The sequence below is a fragment of the Pundamilia nyererei genome, unplaced genomic scaffold, assembly GCF_000239375.1.
Source record: "Pundamilia nyererei isolate P.nyererei 1_Seehausen unplaced genomic scaffold, PunNye1.0 scaffold00294, whole genome shotgun sequence".
Lineage (NCBI taxonomy): Eukaryota > Metazoa > Chordata > Actinopteri > Cichliformes > Cichlidae > Pundamilia > Pundamilia nyererei.
The window spans coordinates 421,413-448,198 of NW_005187695.1; the positions used below are offsets into that span (position 1 = coordinate 421,413).

At 42.3% G+C, this 26,786-nt stretch overlaps 1 protein-coding gene across 5 annotated transcripts in view; it reads right to left on the reverse strand.

Annotated features, from left to right (window-relative positions):
* Positions 1–26,786, reverse strand: part of gabbr1a (gamma-aminobutyric acid (GABA) B receptor, 1a) — a 122,832-nt gene that overhangs the window by 41,238 nt on the left and 54,808 nt on the right. For all 5 annotated transcript variants that reach the window (XM_005750960.1, XM_013915379.1, XM_013915380.1 and 2 more), the window contains 8 exons: positions 23,015–23,149; positions 13,383–13,553; positions 12,660–12,761; positions 12,304–12,369; positions 11,935–12,126; positions 6,215–6,460; positions 3,262–3,325; positions 2,406–2,483 (listed from right to left, as the gene is read on the reverse strand). In XM_005750960.1, coding sequence (XP_005751017.1) covers positions 2,406–2,483; positions 3,262–3,325; positions 6,215–6,460; positions 11,935–12,126; positions 12,304–12,369; positions 12,660–12,761; positions 13,383–13,553; positions 23,015–23,149 — 1,054 coding nt within the window. The remainder of the gene's footprint in view (positions 1–2,405; positions 2,484–3,261; positions 3,326–6,214; positions 6,461–11,934; positions 12,127–12,303; positions 12,370–12,659; positions 12,762–13,382; positions 13,554–23,014; positions 23,150–26,786) is intronic.

Below are 26,786 nucleotides of genomic sequence, written 5' to 3' on the forward strand. Positions count from 1 at the left end.
TGGCTTGAGTTCGAGCTTCTTTATGCAGAAGAAAGATGTTAAAAAAAAAAACAACTTGGTTGGTTGGCGAGGCAAGCTAAGCTAAGATCAGGCAAAGAGATGAACAACTGAGCTGCGATGCACAGTGTATGGAGGCCATTGCAGCACTGTGAAACCCCTCGCACCGGACTGCAGCAATTAACTTTAAAAAAATCCATCCTCCCTCTTTTATCGGCTAAAACTCTTCCACCTCCAGGGATTACACGAGCTTGGAGCTCTGAGTGTCAGCAAGGACAAAATGTTGAAATAAGGCCCGGAGGACCGTCGCTACAGCATCCCATAAATTAAACTGTCAAACTGAACTATATGTACATCAAACTGGAAAAGTGCATATTTTCACAGTTTTAGTTTTCACTAACTTGGTCCAATTCAGCACTAAGGTGGCACCCTTTAATTCTTCATCAGAAAAATATTAATCACAAAAATGATTAAGTGGAGAGACTGCTGTGCAACTTCCACAGCATTTTCTTGTAATATTGTGTAGACCTCCACTGCTACTCTGCTCACACACAAAAGCTCCAATGCATGTGCTAATCTTGTGTAGGTCCCCCTTATGTTATATAAAAAAAAAAACCTGACCCAAAGGGGCACTCACATGGGACGTCTGTGGTTACTGATACCAGGAAAATGGCGGCAGTGCCTTTGGGGTTTATGGGTAGCAAGGTTGTTTTGGGATGCTTAATCGGATTTTGGGGAGTTTGGAAGCTAGGTCAACACCTTGGGATCTGTGATGTGATCTTTGAGCCTTTTCAAGCTGTTTTTGTGGGGTGGTGTGGCGTGGCACACTGTCACGCTGCGGGGAGGATAATGCCACCGCAGGGTCTGCAAAAATCTTTAGATTTATTATATTTCTAAATGAAAAACCCCACGAGTGCCTGAAGTTTTCCTAGGAGAACATTGCACTGGAACAAGAAAATCAAGTTTATTCCCTCTTACTGTCAGAGGTTGTATTGTTGTGGTTTACTGGATTAGCATTGCTCTTTAAAGCAGAATGTGTACATGTTATTATTCTACAACTGCATATGTTTGAGTGCACAGTGCATGCATTACTGTAAAGGTTTCTATATACAAGAAAATTTATTGCACAATTTGGTTGTGTGTGTGTTTTTTTGGTTTTTTTTAAATGGGCCACATTTGGTTGCCTCATGCCAAACAGAGCCTTAACTTATTAGACAGATATGAGGTGTGTTCTGAAAACTGGCCCACATAATATAATAACATCTCCTGCAACGCATGCCAAGGCCACTTCATTACTTCTGGGCCGCGTTCAGTCCACACAGTACTTGTTGGTGCTTTTACTGATCCATAAGTGCCAAAAGGGCCAGAATGTGTCCGCTATCTGGGACACATTGATGCGTTTATATCAGCTTTAAAACAAACTTTGAAAACTTCCAGAGAGAAAACTCTGCTAACACACACACACACACACACACACAGGCTACACTTATTTTTATAGCCATTGACATTTACACATCATGTCTGCTGTGCATTGAGAAAAATCGTCCATGAGTTTGCTTAACCCTTTCCACCCTGAAGGTCTCTGTTACCGGACCAGGCAATTACAACCTGCTGACAGTTTTTTGGAGGTTTCTGAGCGCAGTGCACACGCTGTCAAGGCCACCTGCAACTAACATTATTAAAATGGGTGCGTCACTGTTGTTGTAGTCACATCTCTGACTGATGGCGGTTTATTTATGCTCTCATTTACAGTTTTGATTAGGCGAGAATAAGAAATGTCAACTTGCAGGTCTCAGCAGATCAGCTTACCATGGTTTGCTGTGGAGACATCACTGGTTTAATTTGGGGTGTTTTATAACTTGTAAATTTAAAAGCGCTTCGACTGAAGGGTTTAAAATCAGAGAACAGATGCCCCTGTTACTCCAAAACTTGGATTAAAACTGAATTTTTTTCAGGCATGTATTTAATTCAGTGACAAATATCATACATCAATAGCAGTAACAGTGAAAAGCCACTTTGGTTTACTTTTAATGGTGCCAAGTTTGCCAGCATGGAAACAAATATAGGTTAAGAGAAACAGGCTAACTCACAGTAGGACGCCGGCCTGTTTGATTACAGTGCATGTGCTGCGCCAACACTTTTAACACATGTTGGACAGTGAGTGCGCAGCCGGCTAATTTGAGGGCGAGCGTCAGAATCCAAATAACTAGCTTCATCTAAACAAGTGGTTACAAAAAAATCCACCGTGATTATACATCATTTAGACAGTAAAGGAGGCTAAATTAAGCCACGCAGCGGAGGTCTGAAGTCAAAGCACAAACATGTAACCCGGCTGACTCACGGCATGACACAGGACACAAATACAGACACAGGAAGCTGAGCGATCGGTGCCGTAAAATCCATCTTACCTATCCAAACATCATTGCCAAACCAGGAGAGGTTCCCTTGAGAGCTGTCATAGTAACCAATCTTCTTATAACTGCCTCCTACATGTTTGAGAAGCAGAGACAAGAAAGCAAGAAAGGTATGAAGTTTAATTAGCATTGCTTCTGTAATTAATTTGCTCCTCGAGAGAGCTGATAAACATTAATATTTATACCGCTGCCGTTTAGGCAGTGCAATATGTGAATACAGAAAGAAAAGGCACATGATGAATACGCAAAAGAATCGACGGATGAAAAGGTGGACAAACAAAGAAGCACCAAGGGGAGTGGAAGGAGAAAAGAAAGAGAGGGAAAAAAAGGCGCTTATGTGGCAGTCTTGACCAGGAATACTGATGAGGTCCCACAGTGATTCAGGGATTCGAGTCAGGTCGTCTCATTGTGGATGTCAAATTACCCCGACACCACAACAGGAAATATGAGCCCGAATGCGAGGGGAAAGGGGCAGGATTATAAATTCTCATCCGTTAGGACGCCAAAGAGAACAGAGGTAGAAAATAATCCTCAACCTTATCCCATGCAGGGAAACTCATTAAGTCACTGGTGACAAATAGGATGCCATTTCCAGAAACAGCTTAAAACGAAGGCTGGTGCCCAATTAGAGTGAAGCTTCGAGTCAACACCGCACTGCACCCAGCTCGTTCACATGTGCAGTTAAAGGGCCCCTTAAACTGAGCCTTTTCTCCGGACTGCGCTGAAAGCAGCAATCAATGCATCATTGAATAAATTGAGCAATGATTTTCTTCAATGAGTGACATTTATTATTCAGTCCAGATTCTGCAACTATAATTGAACGTGGGAGGACAGCGTAGAAGCGCTTTACCTTGCAGTTGCTCGATAAGAGTCATTGCCATCCTGGATCCCTGGGCGTCAAACACCACCTGGCCCTGAGACACATTCAAAAAGCAGAAACTTGACATTATTGCAAATAAAAAGCCTCATTTTTAACAACATAATTCTGCATTTCAGTTGTTATTATTCTTTTTTTTGCCAATGGTTGCTGAGATTAACACCACTCCTGCAGCTCACAGACCGGAGATGAAGAGAAATGGGCAAGAAATGCAAACAGCTTTTAAACCAGGCAACCGGTAAAGTTCAGTTCAGCGCCGCTGCAGACAAATAATGATTGTTATATCTTCACGTAGTAATGTACAGTACATTTAGCGCTATATGATGTAGAGCGGAACAGCATACAGAAGAGCTCAGCCATCAATGACAACAGATCGATTTAGTGAGACACTGCATCAAAGGAGGAGCGGCGGGGGGTGGGTGCAGATATGATATATGTTCTTCATATAATCTGTTTCTTGAACTTGTGTTGAGACAGAAATGGTGGCCTGCATATCTTTCAGGGTAGTTAGAAGTAATAGTTGAAGCAGAGCTGCAGGTGTTTTTGACCATAACGCCCGTCTCTCAAGGGCAACTGCCAGACTGTCGGATGTCTGTGGCGGCAACAAAGGGCCCAGACAGCAATGTGCTTGTGCATCTTTCTATTAGCTTGGCTCAAAATAAACCAAACTGTGTAACTAAAAAAGGCACAAGACATAACAGGAGCTCTGTAGCACAAATGAATTTAGAAGAAGTAAGTAAGCATGATCTCTGCAAGCTAAAGACAGCCAACATCTGTCAAATTCCAGGTTTCAGACAGAGTTCAAAGGTGACTCTCCTTAGTGGTTTGTCTGCTAGCACAGAGCTGCCCACATGAGCACGTGATTGTCTCTCAAAACAGACCCTCACAGCTTCTCTGTGATCATGCACCATACATATTTACATGTTTCCCTAGCCCGTTGTGCTATGTATCCATCCAGACTGTTTTTGTGCGAGTTGTCCAGTTTTGAGGCATTGGCTCTCTCTCCCTCTCACATATAATGGAGTAAATTGCGCTCGCCTTGGTGTTCAAAACATCAAAAAATACAATTTAACTGAGCAGCAACGTGTCTTTCCAGAAGTCATACCCATCCACAAAAACATCCACAAACTTTAAAGCAATTTCAATTTATGCAATTGTAGGAACCAAAGTAATCACTATGCAGAAGGATGCATGCAACTACGTGTTCTTAGATGCTCATGCTTCTGACTGTTTAATAGGATGTTTTCCAGCAGAATGACAGACAGCAGAAAGATTGTGCGGTGATAGTTGTGGGCATCTCACACCAAATCAATCTAGAGGATTAAACTGAACTACACGGCAGAGCAAAAATATGTAAATGACATTTCGGGGTGAACTGTCCCTTCCGATCAGTGCCCAGTGTTAACTGGAACACAGCATGGAAGGTGTCCATTTTTGTGGGGTGCACAATGTGCTGGCAGACGTCTCCAAGATGCAAAGTGGAAAAATCACAATATTCAAATTCATTTTTAATGCTCAGTGATTGGAAACTCGTTGGGCATCTGGTGGAGCAGCTGCACTGGACTGCAATAGATTATACCCAATGACACGAGACTGTGCATGGCTTTTATTTTATCCCCACTTCCATACTTTTAGAACTGGTTTTTATTATTATTATTATTATTATTATTATTATTATTATTCAGTGTCATTTCTTAAGTGACATAAAATGCCTTTTGACAAAGTAAATGTATAATAATTTGATGCATCTTGTAAATTCGTATATCCGTTGTTTTTATAACAGGAACCACACCGCTGCAAAGTGCTTCACAGTTTGGATAAAAAAAACAAACAAACACAAATTAAAGAAGTAAATTAGAGAAATCTACATATCCCACAGTCAAACATAAGCTCTTATAATTCTTATAAGCAATAAGCAAAAATAACTGGTGAATGATTCAGGAAATAAGCTGTAAAAATGAGTTTTCAGCAGCTGATGGGCAGAGGGAGGCTGTTCCAATTTTAGGAGCTACTGCCTCAAAAGTGCGGTCACCTTTCAAAGAAGAGCGTGGAACAGTTGATCAGAGAGGTCGATCGCTGGAATAAGTTCTCAGCAGACTTGCTCTGTAAGAGCCTATGTGAGCCTGGCCGTGTAGAGGCCACATGTCATTTTAAGATTTTTAAATGAATTCTGAATTTCAGGTGATGTGCAAATGCTGGCTAGTTTTTGTTAGCTGCTTCATCGGGAGCAGCTGAAGCTGGCTCAGGACTGAGCGGTGCAAAACGTGAGGGACGATAATCAGAAGAAAATGCCAAAAACGTGAAGTTACTGGTGAATGTATGAAAGTTATTGCTGTGTTTCTAGTCAAAAAAGGGGTATTTACTTATATATTATTTGATTTTGCATAATTTGAACCATCCATCCATCCATTCGCTTCTGCTTATCCTTCTCAGGGTCGCGGGGGGCGCTGGAGCCTATCCCAGCTGTCATAGGGCGAGAGGGGGGGTACACCCTGGATAGGTGGCCAGTCTGTCACAGGGCTAACACACAGTGACAGACAACCATTCACACCTCGTGGCAATTTGGATTATCCAATTAACCTATCCCCACAAGCTGCATGTCTTTGGACGGTGGGAGGAAGCCGGAGTACCCGGAGAGAACCCACGCAAACACGGGGAGAACATGCAAACTCCACACAGAAAGACCCCGGCCTGATGGTGGAATTGAACTCAGGACCTTCTTGCTGTGCAGCAGCAGTGCTAACCACCGTGCCACCGTGCTGCCTGTGTTCTAATTAATAATAGCTTTAGGGGCCAGACAAAACATTATTTTAAATATTTAGATTTTAAAAAAATCATATTTCTGAGGACTAACTAACTACAGGGTAGCAGATGTTTTCTTTGCCACTGCTCCTCTTTCACCTTTCCTTACATCTTCTGCACTTACCGAGACGCCTTCAAAGGAGCTCGTGTTGAGGGCCCTGTAAATCTCGGACGTGATGTCGTGGTTGTTATAGTTGAAATCCTCCAGACGTCGGCCCTTAGCCTTCAGCGGTGCCACAGTCTTATTAAGGGCTAGTGCCAGCGCCCACACTGCATCGTAGGCTAGAGGGGCCTCCTGAAACCCGCCGGTCTCCTCGGGGTTCTTCCCTCCCAGACGAGACATCAAGGCGGCGAGAAACTCCTGTGATGTCTGAGAAAAAGAAGACAGAGAGGACATCAAAGAGCCAAGAAATGCAACACTGCAAAGAAGGTTTACATTGACTCGTTTTTTATTTGTGTTGCTAGATATTCACATAACTAAAGCAAAAAACTTGAAGAGCCAACAAATGAATCGACCCTCAGATCTTTGGAAGTCATTTCTGGTATTCACTATAATGTGTGTATTTGATTTAGGATTTATTTTTACTCTCCTGTAGTAAACACTTGTTCCCACTTCAAATAAACCGAGGAAAAAAGTGAGCGGCTTCAGAGTCAGAAACCGTCTCTCTGCGACAAGCTGAACTTGGTGGAGATTGGAGTGTTAAAAATAAATTTGGTTCAGAATAAATAAATACTGCTTCTACCATGATGAAATAAAAAAGCTCCTTCTATGTGCAGCCAACCTGAACTGATATCTGTCTGCCAAAATATATGCTAACAAGAGGAAGGGTGCATAGCAAATAGCAGCATGTCAGGAGTGGGCCCCACTTTAATGGTGGAGTTATGCTTTAGGATCACACAGGATTAGCATCTGTGCTAACCATAGGGTCTCTTGTGCTGGCCAGAGAGTACTTGGGCTAGCCAGAGGGGCTTTTGAGGGGCAGTAGAGCTGGGCATAGGGGCACTTGGACCCTTTCAATACCCCTCATGTGGACAGGACCCTAAATAATTGATCTTTTACTTTTCTAAACAGAATAGCCTTCTGGCATTCAGAGCTGTGTCGGCTAAGCTAACCGCTATGTGTTTCTAAAGACTTATGAAACACAGAACTCCCTGAAAAACATGTTTGGATTTATCAAACAAGATTTTACTTGTGTTTTCCCTATTTATGCAAATGTATGCCCATCTAAGCTTATCATGTGCTAGTCTGGTGATTTAGCCTCCAGGGTTCCTGAGTAGACAGAATATGCAGATATTAATTCCAAGATTTCATGGTCCAAGTATTGACCATTTACAAATCACATAAATAAAAAAATAAATAAAAAAACCTAATAAAAAGCTCATAGAAAGCTTCTGGTACCAAAAGTCACTTCCTTTGCAGTGATAGACAATCCATCAGGAGCTCCAGCACCTTTTCCCGGAAGCCTGGGAATCATTAAACTTGATCAGTCGTTAAAAATAATACGCAGGAATGAGTGGATGTGAGAAGAAAAAGAAAGGTGGCAGGTGGGAAATGTACAAGAAAAAAAGCACAAAAATCTGGTTGAGGTGGGAACCAGCTGTCCCCTCCTGCTCAGGAGGGGAGGAGTCACAGAGAAACTCAGAGCTCGCTGAAGAAACCAGGCAAGCCGATGAGGTTCACAGAGTCAGTTACCATGGTAACCGACTTAAAGTTTAACTTAGCTCTCTTTCTGGAACAGAAACCCCGGAGCTTCATCTCAGGGTTAAAAAACTGAATCTTCATGAAACCTGCTCTCTGGAACAGAGCCCTTAACAAAGGATCAAAAATAAAGCGACTTCAAAAGAAACTAAATTCCACCCGACTCCACGTAATTAAGCAACTGCAACTCGGAAGAGATTCATAGTGGGAAAGTAACATTTTTATTTATTTAAAGTTATTGTACAAAGAAAAAAGAAAATCTCCATCCTCATATTCATTTACGTGCCCTGTTAGTCGTCTCATCTAACCTTTGGTGAGGAAGCTGATCGTTAACTGTATCACACATATCTGTCACATCTCTTTCTTTGGTTGCGGTTGATCCCCAGGCATCTTTATTGCTTTGCTACACTCTTACAGTAATCTTAAGACAGGCCAACTTTTTCCTTTTCTCACAAGCATTTGAGTTTAGAACTCATTTTGTGATTAAACACCAATCAAAATTATCTCCCGCTGAAAGCCTGGATACACGCGCAATGGGAAATTATTGCTACCATTCATCATTGTGTCTCTGTGGATTCTTTGAGGCCAATTAGGCCTACACACACTCCAATTCACTTATGTCAAATTCGTCTAATTGAAATTCCACCTTGGCATTTGGCATTTAAATCTGCCACTGCCTTCTGAAAACTAGCTGACAATGTGCTTTGCAGACCCTGCAGTATTGGCATAGTGGTTTAATCTGAGTGCTCTATCTAAGAGTGCTATGCCAATTTCAAACTTAGAAATTGAATTTGAATAGACGGACAGGGAGCAGGAGTTCTGGCTGTAATTCTTATCGCCCGTTGAGCAGCACTCGTCAACAGCTAAAGCAGCAGGTAGTGGCAGGTGCTGTATGAATATAAACAACAGCTGCTGATGAAGTGCAAGGGAAGGAGGGAGGGATGGAGGGGAGGGTGGTGGTGAGAAAAGGCAGGACGAGGAAATGGTAAAGGAGAGATGGGTAAACAAGAAGAATGACGGGATGATCCACGGCAGTCGGAGAAGGTCGAAGAAAAAAGGGAAAAGGGAGAGAAGAAGAGACGGCGTAAGAGGATTAGAGCAGGTAAACAGAGGAGAGCGACTGCACCTGAGAAGCTAAATGAGCGTCGGACAAAAATGAGAAAAAGCGAGCTGCTGATAATTTAAATGCATAAACTCCCAGGCATTCTCAGCAGTTTAGCAAACACATTATCGATTCAGGTCATGCAAAGTTCACTGAAGCTATGACTTTATTGTTCTTAACATGCCAGCCGTTCCTGAAATAACTCGTGCCTCACGAGGATCCAGATATATAAGAGCTGAAACCTGGCAACAGTGAATGAATGACGGCTCAGAATACACATCAACAGGACAGGAGGAAGTCATCACAGCTGTTTATTTACAAGCGATCGCCTGAAGCTGCGGTGCGAGCAAATTAAATTACATTTAAAGCAATTAAAAAAAGAGCCAAAAATGCTTTAATCGCTTTAATTTCATTAATAAAATACTTTTTGTAATTACTCTCTGCATATTTGAACTAAAACGTGAATGTTTTCAGATGAGTGCAGCTGCTGTTTTCACTTCCAATATTTCTTCTAATCTTTCCCGTTTTTCCTCAGGAAGCTTCGCCTTTTCCCGGGCCACCTCTTAATGACTTTCCCGGTTGACTCACAGCAGCATTACAGGAAAATGACATGACATCACACTAAGTCCTGGCCATAGACCAACTTCAGTTAACATTGCTTAAACACCATGCCCAGGATTTTTGGACATTAAGTCACGCTGGTTGTGTTCAAATTGTGTTGACAGGTGTGAACTATATTTAAACAGACGAAGTGCCTTTAAAGAGCACTAAGTGCGTCTCCAGGTAAAGATTTCAGGTGTGGTTCGATTTGATTATATTATGCGTACACTGTTAATTCAAGGAAAGAGACAGACTCCAATTAGTAGAACAGAGCACAAACCGACTGATATCAGTACCACTTGTTTGGTCCTTTTCATTTTTTAAAAGTCTTTTTCTCCATTGAGTTTTATTGACACAGTGATGGAGGGAAGGAACGGCTCCCTTTTAACAGGAAGAGACCTCCAGGCTCAGCGAGGAGCAGCCATCTGCTGCGACTGGTGGTGGTGGGGTGGTGGGAAGAGAAGAGAGAAAAGAGGAGCATACAGAGACCACAAACAACTAGCAGCTCTTTTAGGCTGTTTTCTATATATATTTTTTATAAAAATGAGACGTTAACAGCATTTCAAAATTATAAAATGCAATGCTGTAGGCCAGCAGAGGGAACATTTAGGCCAGCAAGAACAACTGTGATGATATAGTTGTAATGATGGCATTTGTGACCCAGCGATTTCCAGTAGAGTCAGTTTGGAAATACTTTGGGAACAGGGCAACCCTAAACTGTGACCAATGAACAGAGAAGTGGGCAGCGCGTCATGCACTGCGAGTTTCTGATGATTGATGTCACAATGGCAAAAAGACTTTCATTATTGCGTGCCGTTCAAAGCAGAACTTGTTGGGGCTTTGACTGCCCATTTATCTCGCACCATGTAGGTATGTGGACCTCACTCAAAATGTAAAGTCAGGTGAAAGATGTGGTTATGTGCAAACTGGGGACGTCACAAAATGATATGAAGGTATTGAACTGAGGAAAAAAAGAAGGAAAAATGAATGTGCCTGGACTTTTTTAGGGCGCTTCACATCAGGCGCACATCTGTACTGTACACGTGAGTTAACCCTCCCACATGCGCTGTTTGCCGTGGCCGTGTACACTTACATCATTATCCCCACTTTAATACACAGTCTGCAACAAATCCTCCAGCTACAGCTCCTCCAGCTAACTTTAAGATGAAATATTACTTGATGTTAGCGGTGGTTTTGTTTTAGAGCCCAGACAAAAAGAACATTCTGCACACTCGTCTGTCTTAAAACCTCAGCTGTCGTGCCAGGAAGCAGATGCGAGTGTCGAGATCTGTCTGCACGCACAGATTTCCGAGGAGACGGGCGTGGCACGAGTGAAGTGACGCTCCCTCGTGTTATGTTTTCAACAGTTCTACATTCCCCGATTTTTGGTACAGCTGGTTTTGACACCTGGTGCGTACTGCACCCATCTGATCTGGACCACGTCTCGCAAAGGAGCAGAGCATCCTGAATCTGCCTTATGAGTGTAGGAAAGGAAAAGAGATTAAAAATAAAAAGCTTTCCTTGTCTATTACATTTTTATGCAGGTTTGCCAACTCTCACAGTTCTGGCACTTTTGACTTCACTCTTGCACTCTCTCACGCTGCCCAAACAAACACGCCAAATAATATTAAGCCTCAAAGCGCCCTTCCAGCTTCCAGCTGTTTGACTTCATTAAATACCTGCACGTTTCCAAAGCATCGGAGTTGTGCAGATTTACACACATTTGTGCGCACGGCACAACAGCGCTAACTTCATTAAATATTCATAACTATGAATTAGGCCTTTTCCCAACACAGACGGGATTTGTGAGGACCTTACGCTTAATCACAATCTACTTTTCTGGAACTCATGCAGGTGAGTTGTCACACAGTTAGAGTTAAGGTTTTACAATTCAGTAATCTGTTACAGCAACTGCACCAAGGTCATGTCCCGAACTCCATCAGAGCTGTCGGGAGCCGTCTCCTGACAGCTGTTACTATCTATAGCTGAATCGCTGCTATATCTGGCATTTGCCACAAACCACAAAGCTGGAAAATTGGCTGGAAATTTATCAAGTTTCAATACTTTAAATATGAATATTGAAACATTTCAAAGAAGTTGGTGGCAGCCAAGAAGTATAAATCTGTGTTTTTGCTAATCAACAAAAGCACAGGCGAGGCTGATGCGAATGTCATCAGTTTGTAGACATGAACCAAAGCATTGTATGTGTTACCGGCTCCCCAAAGTGCTGGACAAAGAACAGGTGAGCTCTATTTAATGTCATTATAAGCTCATTAAACACCATCGTTCAATCAAATTGCCTTAATTACTTTGAATTGCGATGTTTTCTCTGTAATCCAGTTACCAACACTCATTATTTGTCGATCAAGCTACACATGTTTTCCCTGATTAATACAACTAATCTCTTTAATGCATTAAATAGAGGAGCGATTTGCATTCCCACCATGTTGGAGACTCCACGGACAGTTTCAGGATTCAGCATGACGATCTCGGTGGTCACGTGACCCTCCACGGCCTCCGTCATGTTCTCCACTGTGCAGTTGATGGCCGGGTCTTTGATCTTAAACCAGTTGTCTGCATACCAGCCTATCAGGAACCACACATGCTTCTTCCCGTAGAGCTTCTCCTTGAACACCTGCAGCACAGAAGGATGAAGAGAAAGATAAATTATTCCCAGTTGAGCGTGTTGTATCGCTGCCAAACAAGGACGTTCATTCAGACATTCAAAGAGCCCATTACAGAGCTCAATTTCTTCTAATAGCCAGTCAGGTTGGGCGTTCGGGGATCAATTGAGCAGGGAAAAGGTACCAACCTCACAAAACACCTTCCGTGCTTCGGTCTCATAAAAGAGCCCCACGATGATCCGAGCATCCTGGCGCTGCATCAAATCATAACAAAACATTGCTTAGTTACATCAGCAGCAACAATAGAACTTCAGTAGTGCAGTCTGATGTGGCAGCACAATGTGCCAAAGTCTTGCCGCTTCACAGGATGGCACATGCTGCTGTTCGGGAGCTGCTAATTAGCATGGCGCATTAATTTCCTCTATCAAATCGCCTCTATGCTAATGGCATCGTGTGCAGCTGTGAGCCAGAGGAGAAAGGAGAGGGGGAGAGGAGGGGGGGAGCGAGACGACCAGCAGCTGAGGTGAATTTTTAATCAAAGCACCTTGAGGTTCTTGACAGCGACAGCCGGGTCGGTGAGGAAACTCTGGCGAACGCTGATCTCGATGCCTGCCTCCTTCACCCTCTGCTCCAGATCATCCAGAGTCTGCCACATGAAAGGGAAGGACAGACAAAGACAGACAGGGAGGGGGGAGGAAGAGGAGGTTAGAGAGGCGGCCGAACAGAGAGATGAAGAGAGAAGGCAGGTTGAGATTACACAGAAAGACAAAAGAAATGCAGCTAAGTCCAGAGGGGGGGAAATAAATAAATCTGAAGTGTACATGAGAAACACCAAGAGAGGGATGGAGACTGTGGGCATGTATGATAAATAAAAACAAGACAGCATGGGAGAGAATAGATTTTTTGACAAAGACATGACTGGAAAGAAGAAGAATGCGAGAAGCGGGAGGAAAGGAAGAGCGAGCAGAATCATTAACCTCCATTACAGGAACCAACCCAAGTGACGCTGGTATCGATCGCTATGGCTAGGAGAGTGTCCTGCCAGATCAATATTTCTCACAAGCAATACTCCAACAAATTACTTTAAAAAAAATCCTCCATCAATCGCCAGGAGAGATTCCTTAAAGGTGTATAAGCTTGGCCTGCTCATAAACAAACATTCAGAGGCTGGCAAGCAAGCAGCCAGACTCAGGCCATAAAGCCAGGAGTGAGCAAGCAAGAAGAGAGAGCTGAAGACAAAAGAGTGATGAAGATTAAAGGTACTGACGGAAGTGAAGACTTCAGTGGTCTGCTGAATGGTGGCGATACGAGTCCACTTCCACTTCTTGAAGAGCTGCACCCTGGTGGGGTTGTGAAGGGTGGCTGACGGGTGCGTGCGGAAGAATGTCGGGAAACGCTGGCGGTTGGACAGGGCTGGTGAGCTGGAACCATAGGAGAGCTGCGAAAACAAAAGAAGCAAAGTTAATGAGGAAGGAGCGGACGCTGTAGACGTTCAGGTGTAGCACCTCCTCGCTGGTGGCCATACTTTAAAGGCTCAGCGTTAGTATTTTGGCCTTTGTGATGCTTGTTTTTTTGAGCAGGCAACGACTACACATGCACAAAAGAGTGCTAACAAGTTTAGGCTGCTAGTTTGGGCTGTCAGTGTAAGTCACAGACTTAATGCAGATGATAACCGAGTGATAAAAACCAGCAGGTCGTGTTATTGTTCAGCTAATCCCATCAAAATGCTTCCAAAGGCACCAAGAGCACAAAGATAATTGAGAGGGCTTGTTGCAAGACAGAAAACAGAAAAGGCACTTAAAGAAATATATACTATATATATGGAAATTCTGAACATGCCAGTACGCTGTGTGAAATGTAGATAAAAATATAAATAAAATATAATAAACCCTGTACTCACTATAGAACATGATCTATGAAAGGGTATGGATAGATCCCAAAAACCATTCTGTAGATTTTTAGGGCTATAAAGTTTCGCATTTTAACACTGGAGTCTGTACGAATTGTTGACAGCCTCAAGGGGCCATTAGACAAACTGCAGATTTTGCCACGTCTGAAAGCTGGCTTTCGTTTTTCAGCCCTGGAAATTGGCGTTTGTGGAAAAAGAGAAAAAGTCATCTATTTTGAAGGTTCACCCAGTAAATAGATGTTCCTGTCCAAAGTTGTCTTTGATGGGCCGGAGAAGAAGGCCATTACAAAGAAAGAAAACCAAAAACAAATTCCCTACTCCCATTTTCTCCTTTTCTTACACCCTCACTTCTTTAGGCTTTGCTATGGCTTATTAGATGTTGATGAACTCCGTAATTTCATTTAAAACAAACGAACCACAAAAAACACACTAAATCACTCTTGCAGGGTTCTCCGTGCATCAAGTGCCATGAAACCAAGATTGCCAACGCCACGATTACAGACATATATTTAAAAATAATCAAATTATTCTAGTCTCAAAGCAATATGGACCTATATAATAAGAGTTCTCAGCCATAATACCTCAAAAAAGGCAGCGGGGAAAATGGTTGTTAGAAAATGTCAGTAGAAGCAGAAGAAAACCGTTCCTCTATCAATTAGTCTCACAGTGACAAGTCGAAATAAAATCCTCGACAGGCCTTCTTTAAAATGAGGAACCTGCCGTTTAGGGAGCCATTAAAGACACGAGCTGCCTCTCCTACTCTCAGCTCTCATCTCGGCCCCATTACCTATAGCTGTGAGATGTTCTCCACTGGGAGCGAGAGGGGGCTCGATGACTGATGTCAAATGTCATGTGCGATGTGGACTCCCCACAATAACAAATTCCTGTGGGGAAAGGCACGTAGACGAAGGCATCAATACGAAGGAGGAGAAACTTTACAGGAAGTGACAGCTGATGTGGGAGCGGTGGCGAAGGATCTGAAGAAAACCACGGGAGCTTTGAAGGATGACACATGCTCAGGTATAAATGTGATGGGTAACATACATACATGAGAATAAGCAACCATTGAGATGGAAGTTTAATGACAGCCACATATGTTTATTTTTTAAAGAATTTTTTAAAGAATGAATCCCTGTGAGCAGCACTTTGGCAACAGTGGGAAGGAAAAAGTCCCTTTTAACAGGAAGAAACCTCCGGCAGAACCAGGCTCAGGGAGGGGCGGGGCCATCTGCTGTGATTGGTTGGGGTGAGAGAATATGGTAGGCCATAAATTATACTGTCAACATGAAGCAACAAAACAGGCAATGAACTTATCGTGCCTATCACTCAAAATAATGATCCGTACTTCAACTTCCTGTTCATGGCACAAAATGCTCTTTCATTACACTGAAACTAGTTTCTCTTGTGCCAATCCCAAATAAGGAAGCAAACTTGTATCCGTCCAGTGAACAGAAGAGTAAAAACCGCATCAACATTCATGTTCAGCATGAAGAATACTTTATGTCAGTGTGATAACATACTGAGGTTTGTAATATTTCCTACTGTAGGTTCCTTTAGCTACGAGACTGAAGTGTTGATGGTTTTTGGAGCCATACAAAACCATATCTGGAGTAGATAGTGTAGCTGTATCCATAAACTGGTGACAACCTATCAATGTTCATGGAAATCGTTTGGTATAAGCTTTCAGCTACAGCTGCTGGTGTGGTCAACTTTAAGCTTGGATGAACATTGCAAGGAAAATTCAGGAGATCACCAAAGTCGTTGTAAGCCTTCCTCTCTTTGTCACCCACAAATCCAATCTCACAGTATGACTGGGGAATAAATCAGGGAATAATTATGGCCGTGATGACCAATCCTCTGCAACAAGCCTTGTGTGAATAATCACTCAAAATAATGATCCTTAAGTATCCTTCAATTCAGCCTCCTGTTCATCAGTGAACTTTCACATGTCTGTTAAATGGCGAGAAGTGAATGCAAAAGTCATTTGAGGCCTAGTGGTTGTTTGACGTGTTGCTGTTGAAATTGTGATTTTTTTCATGCAGTTATCACGCATCAAGGGAGATTCATTCAACCGAGGGCAGAGGGCCCCGTCTCAGAGGTTGATATCACAAAGCCTGGGCAAATAACACCAATGGGAAAAAATTCCAGACACGAATATCACTACACTTAGAAACAAAAAAAGTTCCTTATTTTATTCTCTTGTCCCTGGAGGTGTTGCAAACATAGTCTTACATTTGTGGAAACTTGCCTTAAATCTCTAGTGAAACTGACTTTAGCCCTTGATATCGACCCGGAGGCTGGCGGTCTGTGTAGAGGCACAGGCAGGACTCGGGTTACGAGACTAAAACGTAGCCAGTCATATAAAATTGTCACCACTTTGGTATAACCAAACAAATTATAATGAAAAGAACTGTAAGGAAAACATCCATTTAAAGACCAGATTCAAATGCCACTCCTTCAGGTTTCTGACACTTGGCTTGTTTAACCTGTGGTTAAAATCCAACCCTAACTATATCTGACTGGTTTGCTAGTGATCCAATGCATGCTAAATAGTAAAAAACTGTCAAAATTAGGTACAGAATTTATTTATATATTATTATCATATTTATTCATACATTTGGAAATTGACTGATATTTATGTAGCTCTTCTACTCAAATCTACCTCTGTATATCTGGACCTGCAGCCAACTCAAACATGGATTGATTTGCATTGTGAGAGGAAAAACTGAGCAAAAGCTCAGCTTCTAACACTGTGACACCATTACAGAAAACACATACACATTAAAAGCTGTCAGATATATTAAATCTTCTTAACTGAACTTAAATAACCAGTAAAACCTTAAAATCCACAAGAGAAATGAATCGTTTTTCTTTGGTCAAACACAGGCCTTCTCCTGACCTTACATGGTAAATGGCCTGTATTTGTATAGCGCTTTACTTAGTCCCTAAGGACCCCAAAGCGCTTTACACTACATTCAGTCATTCACACACACATTCACACACTGGTGATGGCAGTGTGTCTTTAAAAAAGAAAGCGCCACTGTGGGAGTCAGCATATGATCGACGGCTGGACAGGTTACGTGTCTGTTCAGAGATTGTTGTGTTGTGTTGATCTTCTTAAACCGGTTTTTAATCATAGATTGTTGTCCATGCATGTCTGATATGAGTGCTACAGGATCTGTGCTGTTGTATGGTGAACTGTGGATGAAATAATGGCACAGTTGTTCCTTTACTGCTTGGAAACGTTTTTGGCCCTCAAATAACTACACATAGAGATCTTGTTGTACATTAATGAGCCCCAGTTAAGACTTTGAGAAGACTGTACCTGTCTATGAATTGACTTGTACTGCACCCCTACCCCTGAGGGTGTAGATGTAGATGAGGGACATAAAATAAAGTGGAAAGTTTGTTAATTTGGGTCAACAGAGCGTTTAATGTCATCAACTCAAACACTTAGAAAACCTGAAGTGTTTTCAGCTTGTTTTTGAAGGGGCTTCATTAGCACAGTGCCTGCAAGAGTGTAATAATTTAACTGAGGTCAAACCTAAGCTACACTCAACACTGGCAACACTCAAACAACTCTTCACCAGACATGAAAACAGTGACACAAGTGAAATGCAAAAGCTGCTGTGGCAGAAATAGACCCACGCAGCAGCACGCAGAGACAAGCAGAGTTCCACATCGAAGCTCCCCCAGAACCACAACAATATCTCTCAATTCTCACATCGACAGCTCTCTCGTAGCCTTGAAGCAGATCATTGCCCGTCTGTGGCTTACAGTGCTTTTAGAAAGGAAGATAGGGGAACAAATGAACACTGTGCTAAAAGGAGCTGATGGAGAGACCCTCCTTGATCAGTGTCCAAAAACAGAGGTTGCGTTTGCCTCCCCAGCACTGTGATGAAGCTGTTTGACATGCGAGGAGGTTCCTGCAGGCAGAACGCATCCAGAAATAATTGAGTGTGGCGGTTAGGTGGTTGTGCCAGTGGTGGCGTGTAGTAAAGAGAGACAGATCCCTTTGTGTGCAGGGAGAATCGACTGCTCGAGTTGAGGGATTGAGGCGGAAATGAAGAGTGGGAGAGAGCCACAGAGAAAGCTAGAGAATGAAAGGAGGAAGGAAGGAAGGAAGGAAGGAAGGAAAAAACTGGGGTTGTAATAGAGCAGCCCAGCTCCAGGCAGAGACAGACAAAGAAAGGAGAGAGGCGAAGAGTCAGAAAGTGGAAAAGAGTCTTTAACGACGAGGAAAAAAAGGGTGGCAAACTGAGAAAGCCCAGAAACGAGAAAGAGGGGCAGATGCCAACCGCTAGAACTGATTGTTCTCGATGACTAATCTCTGGATGAAACTTCAATTATGGGACAAAGCTAATAAGCAGAGCGCCGTGAGTGACAGAGAGGCAGATCAAGAGAAGAAAGAATGAGATAAACAAAATAAACTGAGTGATGAAGGCATAAAAAGCTGAAATGCTTTCAACAAAATCACAGCAGCAGAAGACAGCAACGGATCTCTCACTCTTTTAAAGATCTGGGTTGTGTTTAATACTTGTCATAAATACTGTACGTATATTATGATGCTGTATTGAGGCCAATAAATATTCTTTGTCATAGACAGCAGCGCAGCTGTCAGTCTTGTAAAGTCTCAACACTAATTAAAGATCCTTTCTGAAGTCTTAAAACTGCGTTTGCAGTGTTCAGCTGCACAAAGCAGAGCGATAAATGGCAGCGTTGTCAAGGATTTTATCAGCTTACAGCCCTCTCCATGCTACGCAGAACCAAAGTTCACCACAGAGACAAAGGAACATGGGACAGCATTGTCTTTTTAGCCTGTTTGTTTGGCATCTGGCTCTCGTTCTCTGCAGACAAACTGCTGTAACAGAGCCTCTTTTGTTCGCTTCTGCGCTCCGCGCTGTTAATTTTGCTAATAAAACAACTGGAATGGGATTTTTTCCAGGATTGAAAAAGGAAGCCAACACAAAAAATGGCAAACATGCAGTTCGTCACATGACCACTTGAGGCTGGTCCCAAAAGCAAATCAGTCTCCACAGACTCACACATTTTAAAGCCAGATTTTAGCATTTTGGCTAATACCATGTTTATAGTTTCGTAGCAAGAACCTGCATGGATGCAACACAAACACACACATATCTGCTAATTAGTGCCCAGTAACACAATAGTAAAATATTTGAATCAAGAGCGAAACATGCCTTTCTTGTACAGGCTGCACCATAAAGCAAGTCGTAACATTAGTCGGATAATTCCATTAAAATGCTTCAAAAGGCACCAACAGCACAAAAACAGCCAAAAGGTCCAGTTCAGTGCTTTCAATTAGTGGAGGTGAGGCAGAGCAGAGAGCTATCAGCTGCAGCTGCTTGTGTTGGCCCACCTGTCAAAGCTGCTATTCCCCTGCCTTCAAGTTTTAATACAATGGTTGAGCTATAAAATAAATTCAGTCTCTGTGTAGTTGTCACAAAGTTTAGGTCTAAGGATTCAAACTTTTTTGTACCAGGCTCTAAAAATGCGACATATTTGGCCATTTTAACATGAGAGTTTGGGAACTGACTCGTTTACAGTAAGTGACTCTACATTGACTTAATGTTTTAGCCCGAGATGTTCCTGCTTGGTGTGAGCTGATTACTTAGCAGCCCCCTGTCTGCTCATGTTTACAGCCTGGTATGAGCCAATGCAATCCTTTAGAACAGTCCTATGGAGGGTGAGTCTAAATATAATCATTCATAGCTCCAAAAAAGAAATGCTGAAGCTTTGAAACTGGGCTTCACAGCGCTAAATTTAGTGTTGGCTTACAGAATAACACGACTGATTTGGCTATTTAAGAATTTTCTAGATTTTACCATTTTAGCTAAACGTGTGGGATCGTTATTTGCTGTAGTTCTGTGATCAGGGAAATGTAAGGTACAGGTGTGAAGGCCAAAACATCCAACAGCATATTTGACAGATGAAGCTCTTCGATGCTGAGCAGCTCCTTTACATCTTCACACCTTGCTGTTGCTAAAACCTTTTTCCAAACTTGTGCAGGCTGGCAGTGGACACAGTTACTGTTTACAGCAGTTGCTTTAGCTAACCATCTACAAACCTCTTTCAAATATAAGCCGATTCATTATTTGCCGGAAATGCTGACACAGTGCAAAGCAAGTTGGCATGTTACTAAATATTTTTGGCATATATCAATACATTTCGGAAAAAGGTACACCATTAAAAGTACGCCAAATCAGCTCTTCAGAGTTCCTTTTTGCAAAGTGATAAAGAAATCCTTTAAATCAACGTTCACTCTAGCAGGAAAGAGATTCAGGAAACTTAAAGGACCAGTTCAGAAATGTTTTGTGCACAAACATGTTATTGCAGAGAACATAGGTAAAGGCTCACAGGACGTATCGCCACAGAGTCCTAAACAGCAGATAAACACGCCTCAGATTTAGGATAAAGCAGCAATCGATATCAGAGAGACGACTCTCAGAGGACACTGGATTGGTTTAAAAAAACATTAAGGGAACGCGTTGAAAACACATCAGATATTAAAAAGAAAATCAAAATCACGGATATCTATACTGGACTGGGTAATGCGTGAGGAGCGAAACGTTGCCATCTGTTTCCGAAGCATAAAATGAAAATGGTCAACCTACCCAGCACCCACTGCACATTCTACATCTTACATGGATATGCCACCCTTGGCTCCCACTGACCCACCACCAAACAGGTCATGCTGAACAATGTTACAGGCAGCATAGCGTTCTCCGCAGCTTCTCCAGATCCTTTCACGTCTGTCGCGTGTGCTCAGGCTGAACTTGCTCTAATCTGTGAAAAGCACCAATGATGGATTTCAATCAATGGTGAAGACAGAGGACGTCCAGCCCTCAGGCCACCCTCGTGATGTCTCTTTCTGTTTGGTCAGAGACATTCACACCAGTGTGTTCTGCTGGAGGTCTATTTGTAGCTCTGGCAGTGCTCATTCTGTTCCTCCTTACATAAAGGAGCAGATACCAGTCTTACTGATGGGTTAAGGACCTTCTATAGCCCTGCAAAGCTCTCTTCGAGTAACTGCCTTTCTCTTTAAATCTCCTTCATGCTTTTGTAACTGTGCTGGGAGACACAACAAACCTTGTGGCAATGACACACATTGAGGTGTCATCCTGGAGGAGTTGGACTACCCATGCAGCTTCTGTAGGCTCCAGGTATCACAGTAACACTGACTCTGTTTTGGCAGTGCACCTGTTGTTAATTTCATTAAAACCAAAGCAGCTGAAACCGATTAACAATGCCCTCTGCTGCTTAACTGACCAGATCGATACCTCACAGTTTAACTGATTTGATGTTATACTGTGTTTCTTTGATGTTTTTGATTCCGTTTTCTTTGTATAGCCCTGAGGCACGTCATACTGTAAGGTGAAAACCCTGAAACCTTTGTGAGCAGCATATATAGAACACAGCCTCAGACTTACAGACAACAATCACAACAATCACCAGGAAAATTTTCAATCTCAGTCAAGTTTGAAAGGTATAACATCGTGTACTTGTGGCTACAACACAAAACTAAAACATGACTCAAAAAAGTCTTATAATCTGGGATATCGCATTAGAACATGCTTTATGTCATAAATCCAGACCTTTAGGTTCTATGACGCTGGTGTTCTCACTCCTTACATATTGCTCCAAATGGCCTTAGTTTAACTACTTATACTATTTTCACCCACTTTGCTGACACTGAAAAAACACGATGAAGCACTTTAATTACTATAAAACTTTTTACTATTATTCAAAACAGTTTTGTGTTTCTCCCGCTACTAATTATAGTGTAGGCGCCTGCTGCGTAAAACTAGGGAATAGCTTGGCTGAAATCCAACCAAACTACCCACACTTACTGCCACTGGAAAGGGAAAATGATTGGCTACATTCATAAACGACTGCAGTTTTAAAAGTCCAATAACAACTCAGTTTCATGACTGTAAAACACATAACAAGCTTCCAAAATGGAAGCACTAGTTGGATGACACCAGCACTCCTGAGGGGAAAATGGTGGAGAAAAAATCCATTTTGTAGGCAGCAAAGTAACAAAAACACAGAACGATATCCAGGAAATAAAGAAAAGGTTTTGTTTTATGGACAGAAGTCAGCAGACAGTTAGAGACAGATGTCAGGCCTCAGCCACTCAGAGGCCGCTCTGCAACCACCTGGCAACTCTCTTTAAAGTCAAATAAGAAAAGTGGCAACCAAATACTGTCTATATTTTAACCTTGACAGTTATAGTTGTTGGTAGTTGCCTACTGTTGCTAGGTGAAATCAGATGCAAAAAAACAAAAGAGTGCTACATTGAAAACCTGCCTAGGTTGCTAGCAGGTTGCTAAGGTCGCCCGTCATTGGTAGAACAAGCCGATTTGTCTACAAGCTCTCCCGAACTAATTGCTGAGCAGTTGTGAAACATGAAAAAGTTTCATGCAAGTTGGAAACCGAGACCTCTGCAATAAACACAAAAATGCAACTTTACTTTAAAGGTGAACGGTTTCAGTTTCAGGTTTGCATCCACTCCAAAGTTTCACTGCTGCTCAGTGAATACTTGGCAAGTTTTTGCAGACAAGTCAGCATCTTCCTTGCAAACTGTGGGCAACCGTGGCAACCTGCCAGTGACCACAGCACAGCAGCATATACCTGTTTACCACTAATTCACCATGTGACTGTCTACAACCAACCAGCCACTCAGTGCCTTATTATCCTGCTGCTAGGCCTGTGTGACCGCTTGTTAACAAGATTTTAACAATATATCAAATATTATATATTTTAATAATATTCAGACTCTTATGGAGTAAAGGGATATAAATAATAATGGACACATATTTGGACGTTATGTGCACATCACAAAAGTAAGTATGGGCAAATTCTACTTTGGCTGTTATTATGTGAAGAGATTTTCAGGTTAAGCCTCACGTTTGTCTGAAAAATGTTAACATCTGGAGTAAAACAGGAACAGCGCGAAGGAAGACACTCACCACTATGAGGTTCCACATGCGAGCTGCTTCAGCCACTAACGTGGAGACGCCACTGCAGCCGGGCATCAGGACGATCTTGATAGGCTCGGTGTACAGAAGGTCATACAGCAACTTTGTAGCTTCTCCTGGGTCGCACTGGAAGGACAAAAACGACAGAGTGAGCTTTAAATGGATCGACACAGAAATTAATTAAGTCGAGACAGAAGGTGATGCAGAAAAAAACTGAGGCGATAAGACTGATGGAGACAGATGGAAAAAAGAGGAGCGAGAGGAAAAAAAAGAAACAAATAAGCAGTGGAGACTGGGAGATGGAGGCGTCTCTAAATAGAGTAAGAGAACAGAAGAGAGCAGATAAAGTAAAGGGAAATGACATCGAGGCAGTGGAGTCACAAAAAGGCCAATGCAAATGTGCGTTGAAAAGACAAGTAGGAGAAAGAAAAGGACAAGTCAGGGAAATGGAAAGAGCAGCACAAGAAAGGGTCACGACAAAGTAGAAGAAAATGGCACCAAAGTAGCACAGAGCAGTAAACAAGCAGATGCAAATTTGAAGAGAAAAGATGAGCTGCAGTAAGAAAGAAAAATGCATTATCTGCAGAGTTTCACAGCATCCATACAGCCCGCATTGCCGTGTCTCATCAACACGCGCCGCGCCGCTGACAGATCAGGACATTAAAAAAACAAGAAAAACAGGCAGAAACAAAGAAAAGCGAGCACAACGATCACAACGGCAGCCATCACGAGCCATTACAAACCTCCAATAAAGTCATTTACAGCGTGTCTAGGTGGCGAAAGTGTGGCTGAATGATCCATCACCACTCTGTCAGCCACATTACAGACGTCTGCACCACACTGCTCATCAGAGTCACAGTTAAACGGGCCTGACACATCTAATGATTCGGCATGGAAGAAGAGATATGGCTTTCAAATACAAACACACACATGCATGGCTAAAAAAAATACACTCCAGATGAGTGTCACAAGCAATCGAATTGCAGATGGTGATGGCAACAACCAATAAAGATCCTAATTGGGGCGTTTGTCTCGATGGCTGAATTGTCTCGTTGAGGCAGCCCTGTGATTTTTCTGAAGTGGTAATCACCAGTCGAGACTCAGGAATGTGAAATGGCCGGGCTTCTTGTTGATTGATGTGTTTTCCATTAACTTTAGATTGGGTGGAATTACAGTGGTTACGTTTACATGCAATTAAATAATTCAATCAGAGCCCCATTAAGCAGCTCTGACAGCCAGACTTCTGACGTAAATGTTGCTGTATGATTTCCTGGATTGATCCTAATCAAAGGGGGAACTTCAACCGCAAAGACCACACAAAGACATTTAAAAATGCCATCATGACGGTCACTGCCCACCCTAGACAGCCGAGATCACTGCCTCTGTCACGACTCCTCGACTAGGAGCGCCGCACGTTTCTGTTTGTGTCCTGTAGGATTGATCAAAGGCACTATATAAACATAGTCACCATGGAACCATAAGATCTATCAACACCCATTTCGATGCCTTGGTTTTAGCTTTATGATACCATTATCTTATATCTGTGAAGGTTCTCAGTCATCCAGGTCATTGTAGAAGGACCTTTTCCTTCCAAGCTCCTTAGACTACCATTATCTTACTTTCTGGAGCCAGAAGTCACCATATTTGAAGGCAGAGTGCCCAAACTTTTGGTTAGTATAGAGAGTCCAAAAGGCTCCATGGGACGGACAGAACATAATACAAGAATTTTGCTCACCAAACTAAAGAATTCATTTCTTGGATGAGTTGTTAGTACAAATAACTGCAAATAAGGTCAGAATATTTGTCAGTTACTTGGATTAAAAACGTTCTGACAACATGAAAGAAATTTAGAGGTCCAGTTTAGTGACTCGAGTTAGCTGAGATAAAACCAAGAAGGCAACCACCTGTCAATCAGAGCAACTACACCCCTACCAAAACAGAATGGGCATGTTAGAAAATAATACAATTAAAGTAGCTATAAATACTGAAAATTGGCTTTTTTCTGTTGCAAAGTCCAACACTTAACCATGAGGAGTCTACGAGGAGACTGATTTTTGGCGCACATAGGTGTGCCATGAGAAATGATCAAGTGTGCCATGGAGATAATCACGTTTCACCTGATTGGTACGCTAAGCAACCAGTGTGAATAACGGGCAGAGCAATTACATTCTCTTCCACTAGAGGGCAGTACAACTACCTGCTCTAATTAAATGGGTTGCCAACTGCCAGTAAGACAGAAGACGAAGAAGAAATTACATGGTCATGCTGCAAGTGAGACAACGCAGCGTGTAATAGTAATAAATAAATATTTAAAAAGTAGTTAATCTGACCTGGAGAAAATTCCGACCCAGATGAAGGCCCAGCGTGAGCAGTGGTCGGAAGAAAGACAAAAAAGGTATGTAACTGGGCGCGGGGAGAAATTATGCTTTTTGTGACATTTGTGTTTGGTGGCGTGACGTGTGATTTTTCTAAAGTGAAATGTGTGCCGTGGCTCCAAAAGTTTGGGAAACACTGCATTATTTCATGGTTCCTGTGCTTTATTGTGCCATGAAATAATTTAAACTGTCACTGCAGCTTATCAACACACCTTAACATCTGACTGGTTACCCAGATAACAGACTCATGGTTGGGGGTGGTGTGGACTTGTGGCAGCCAGGTGTCCAAGAATGCATTTCAAACTACATCACAAGCAGCAGTGGCCGGAGCAAAGCACCAAACTGCAAGTAAAACGTTGAAATCCTACAATAAATACACTTTTAGGAGTTTTTCGGTGAGAACATAGCGGTATAAATTTCAACTATCTCGTTGATTTGCTCAGATAGAGCATATTTACAAAAATTCTCCAACATTTTGTGACATGTCAGGTCCCATTAGGCTAACAGCCAGCTCATCTCAGCGATCAGCTGATCGGCCAATCGGAGCTCATGATGCTTGCTGAGAACAGCCTGCTCCCAGAACACTGTTTTCAAAACCCCTCACCTCTCACTCGGGGGTAAACACAGGATATAAATCACAGAGATGATATCTAACCGGTGATGGTTTGTTCATTTTCAGATTAAAGGTAAGCTTCATAACTGGATCGTTTTAGTGAACCATGATGCACCACTGGAGTGTTGTATTCTATTTTCAACAGAATCATTTGCTTGTCTTTATTTCATGATGTTCAGATGTGTTAAACTTGTTTATGACACCTTATTTTCCAATAAAACCAACATTAAAAATATTTTAAAACAGAGAGGAAACTGAGCATTTTCACCAAGAGCAGAAACATCTGGACTTGCATATTGATGATGTTCCTGAAGAGTAATGTCAGGCCTGTTCCAGAGATGATCAAATTATTCATTTTTAATATTTATCCAACTGTATTCTAAACACCAGCTGCCTATTATAAGTTATAGAAGTCTACTTGAGTTATTAGCTCTGTGTGTTTTTTTCTTTGATGAGCAGTGAGTGTATAGATGCATAGCGACTGCTGAACTGTCGCTTGAATAATCAGTAATATTGAATTTAATCTGCCGGTGTACACTTCTTTACCTCATCCAAATGAGTCCAGCGTTTATGACCTTTTAAAATAATTTCACATTAATGGCCCTTTTATAGCTGAGCATCTTGCCAGAGGGCTTTTAAAAACGTGTGTGTGTTTGGAAAGAACACAGGTAATTAGGTCTCTTATGTGCTACTTTCATCGTAAACATTAATCATGAAACGCAGTAAAGTAAACAGTGAAGCTGAGCTGATGTCGTTGAGTACGCTGCATCCTCCT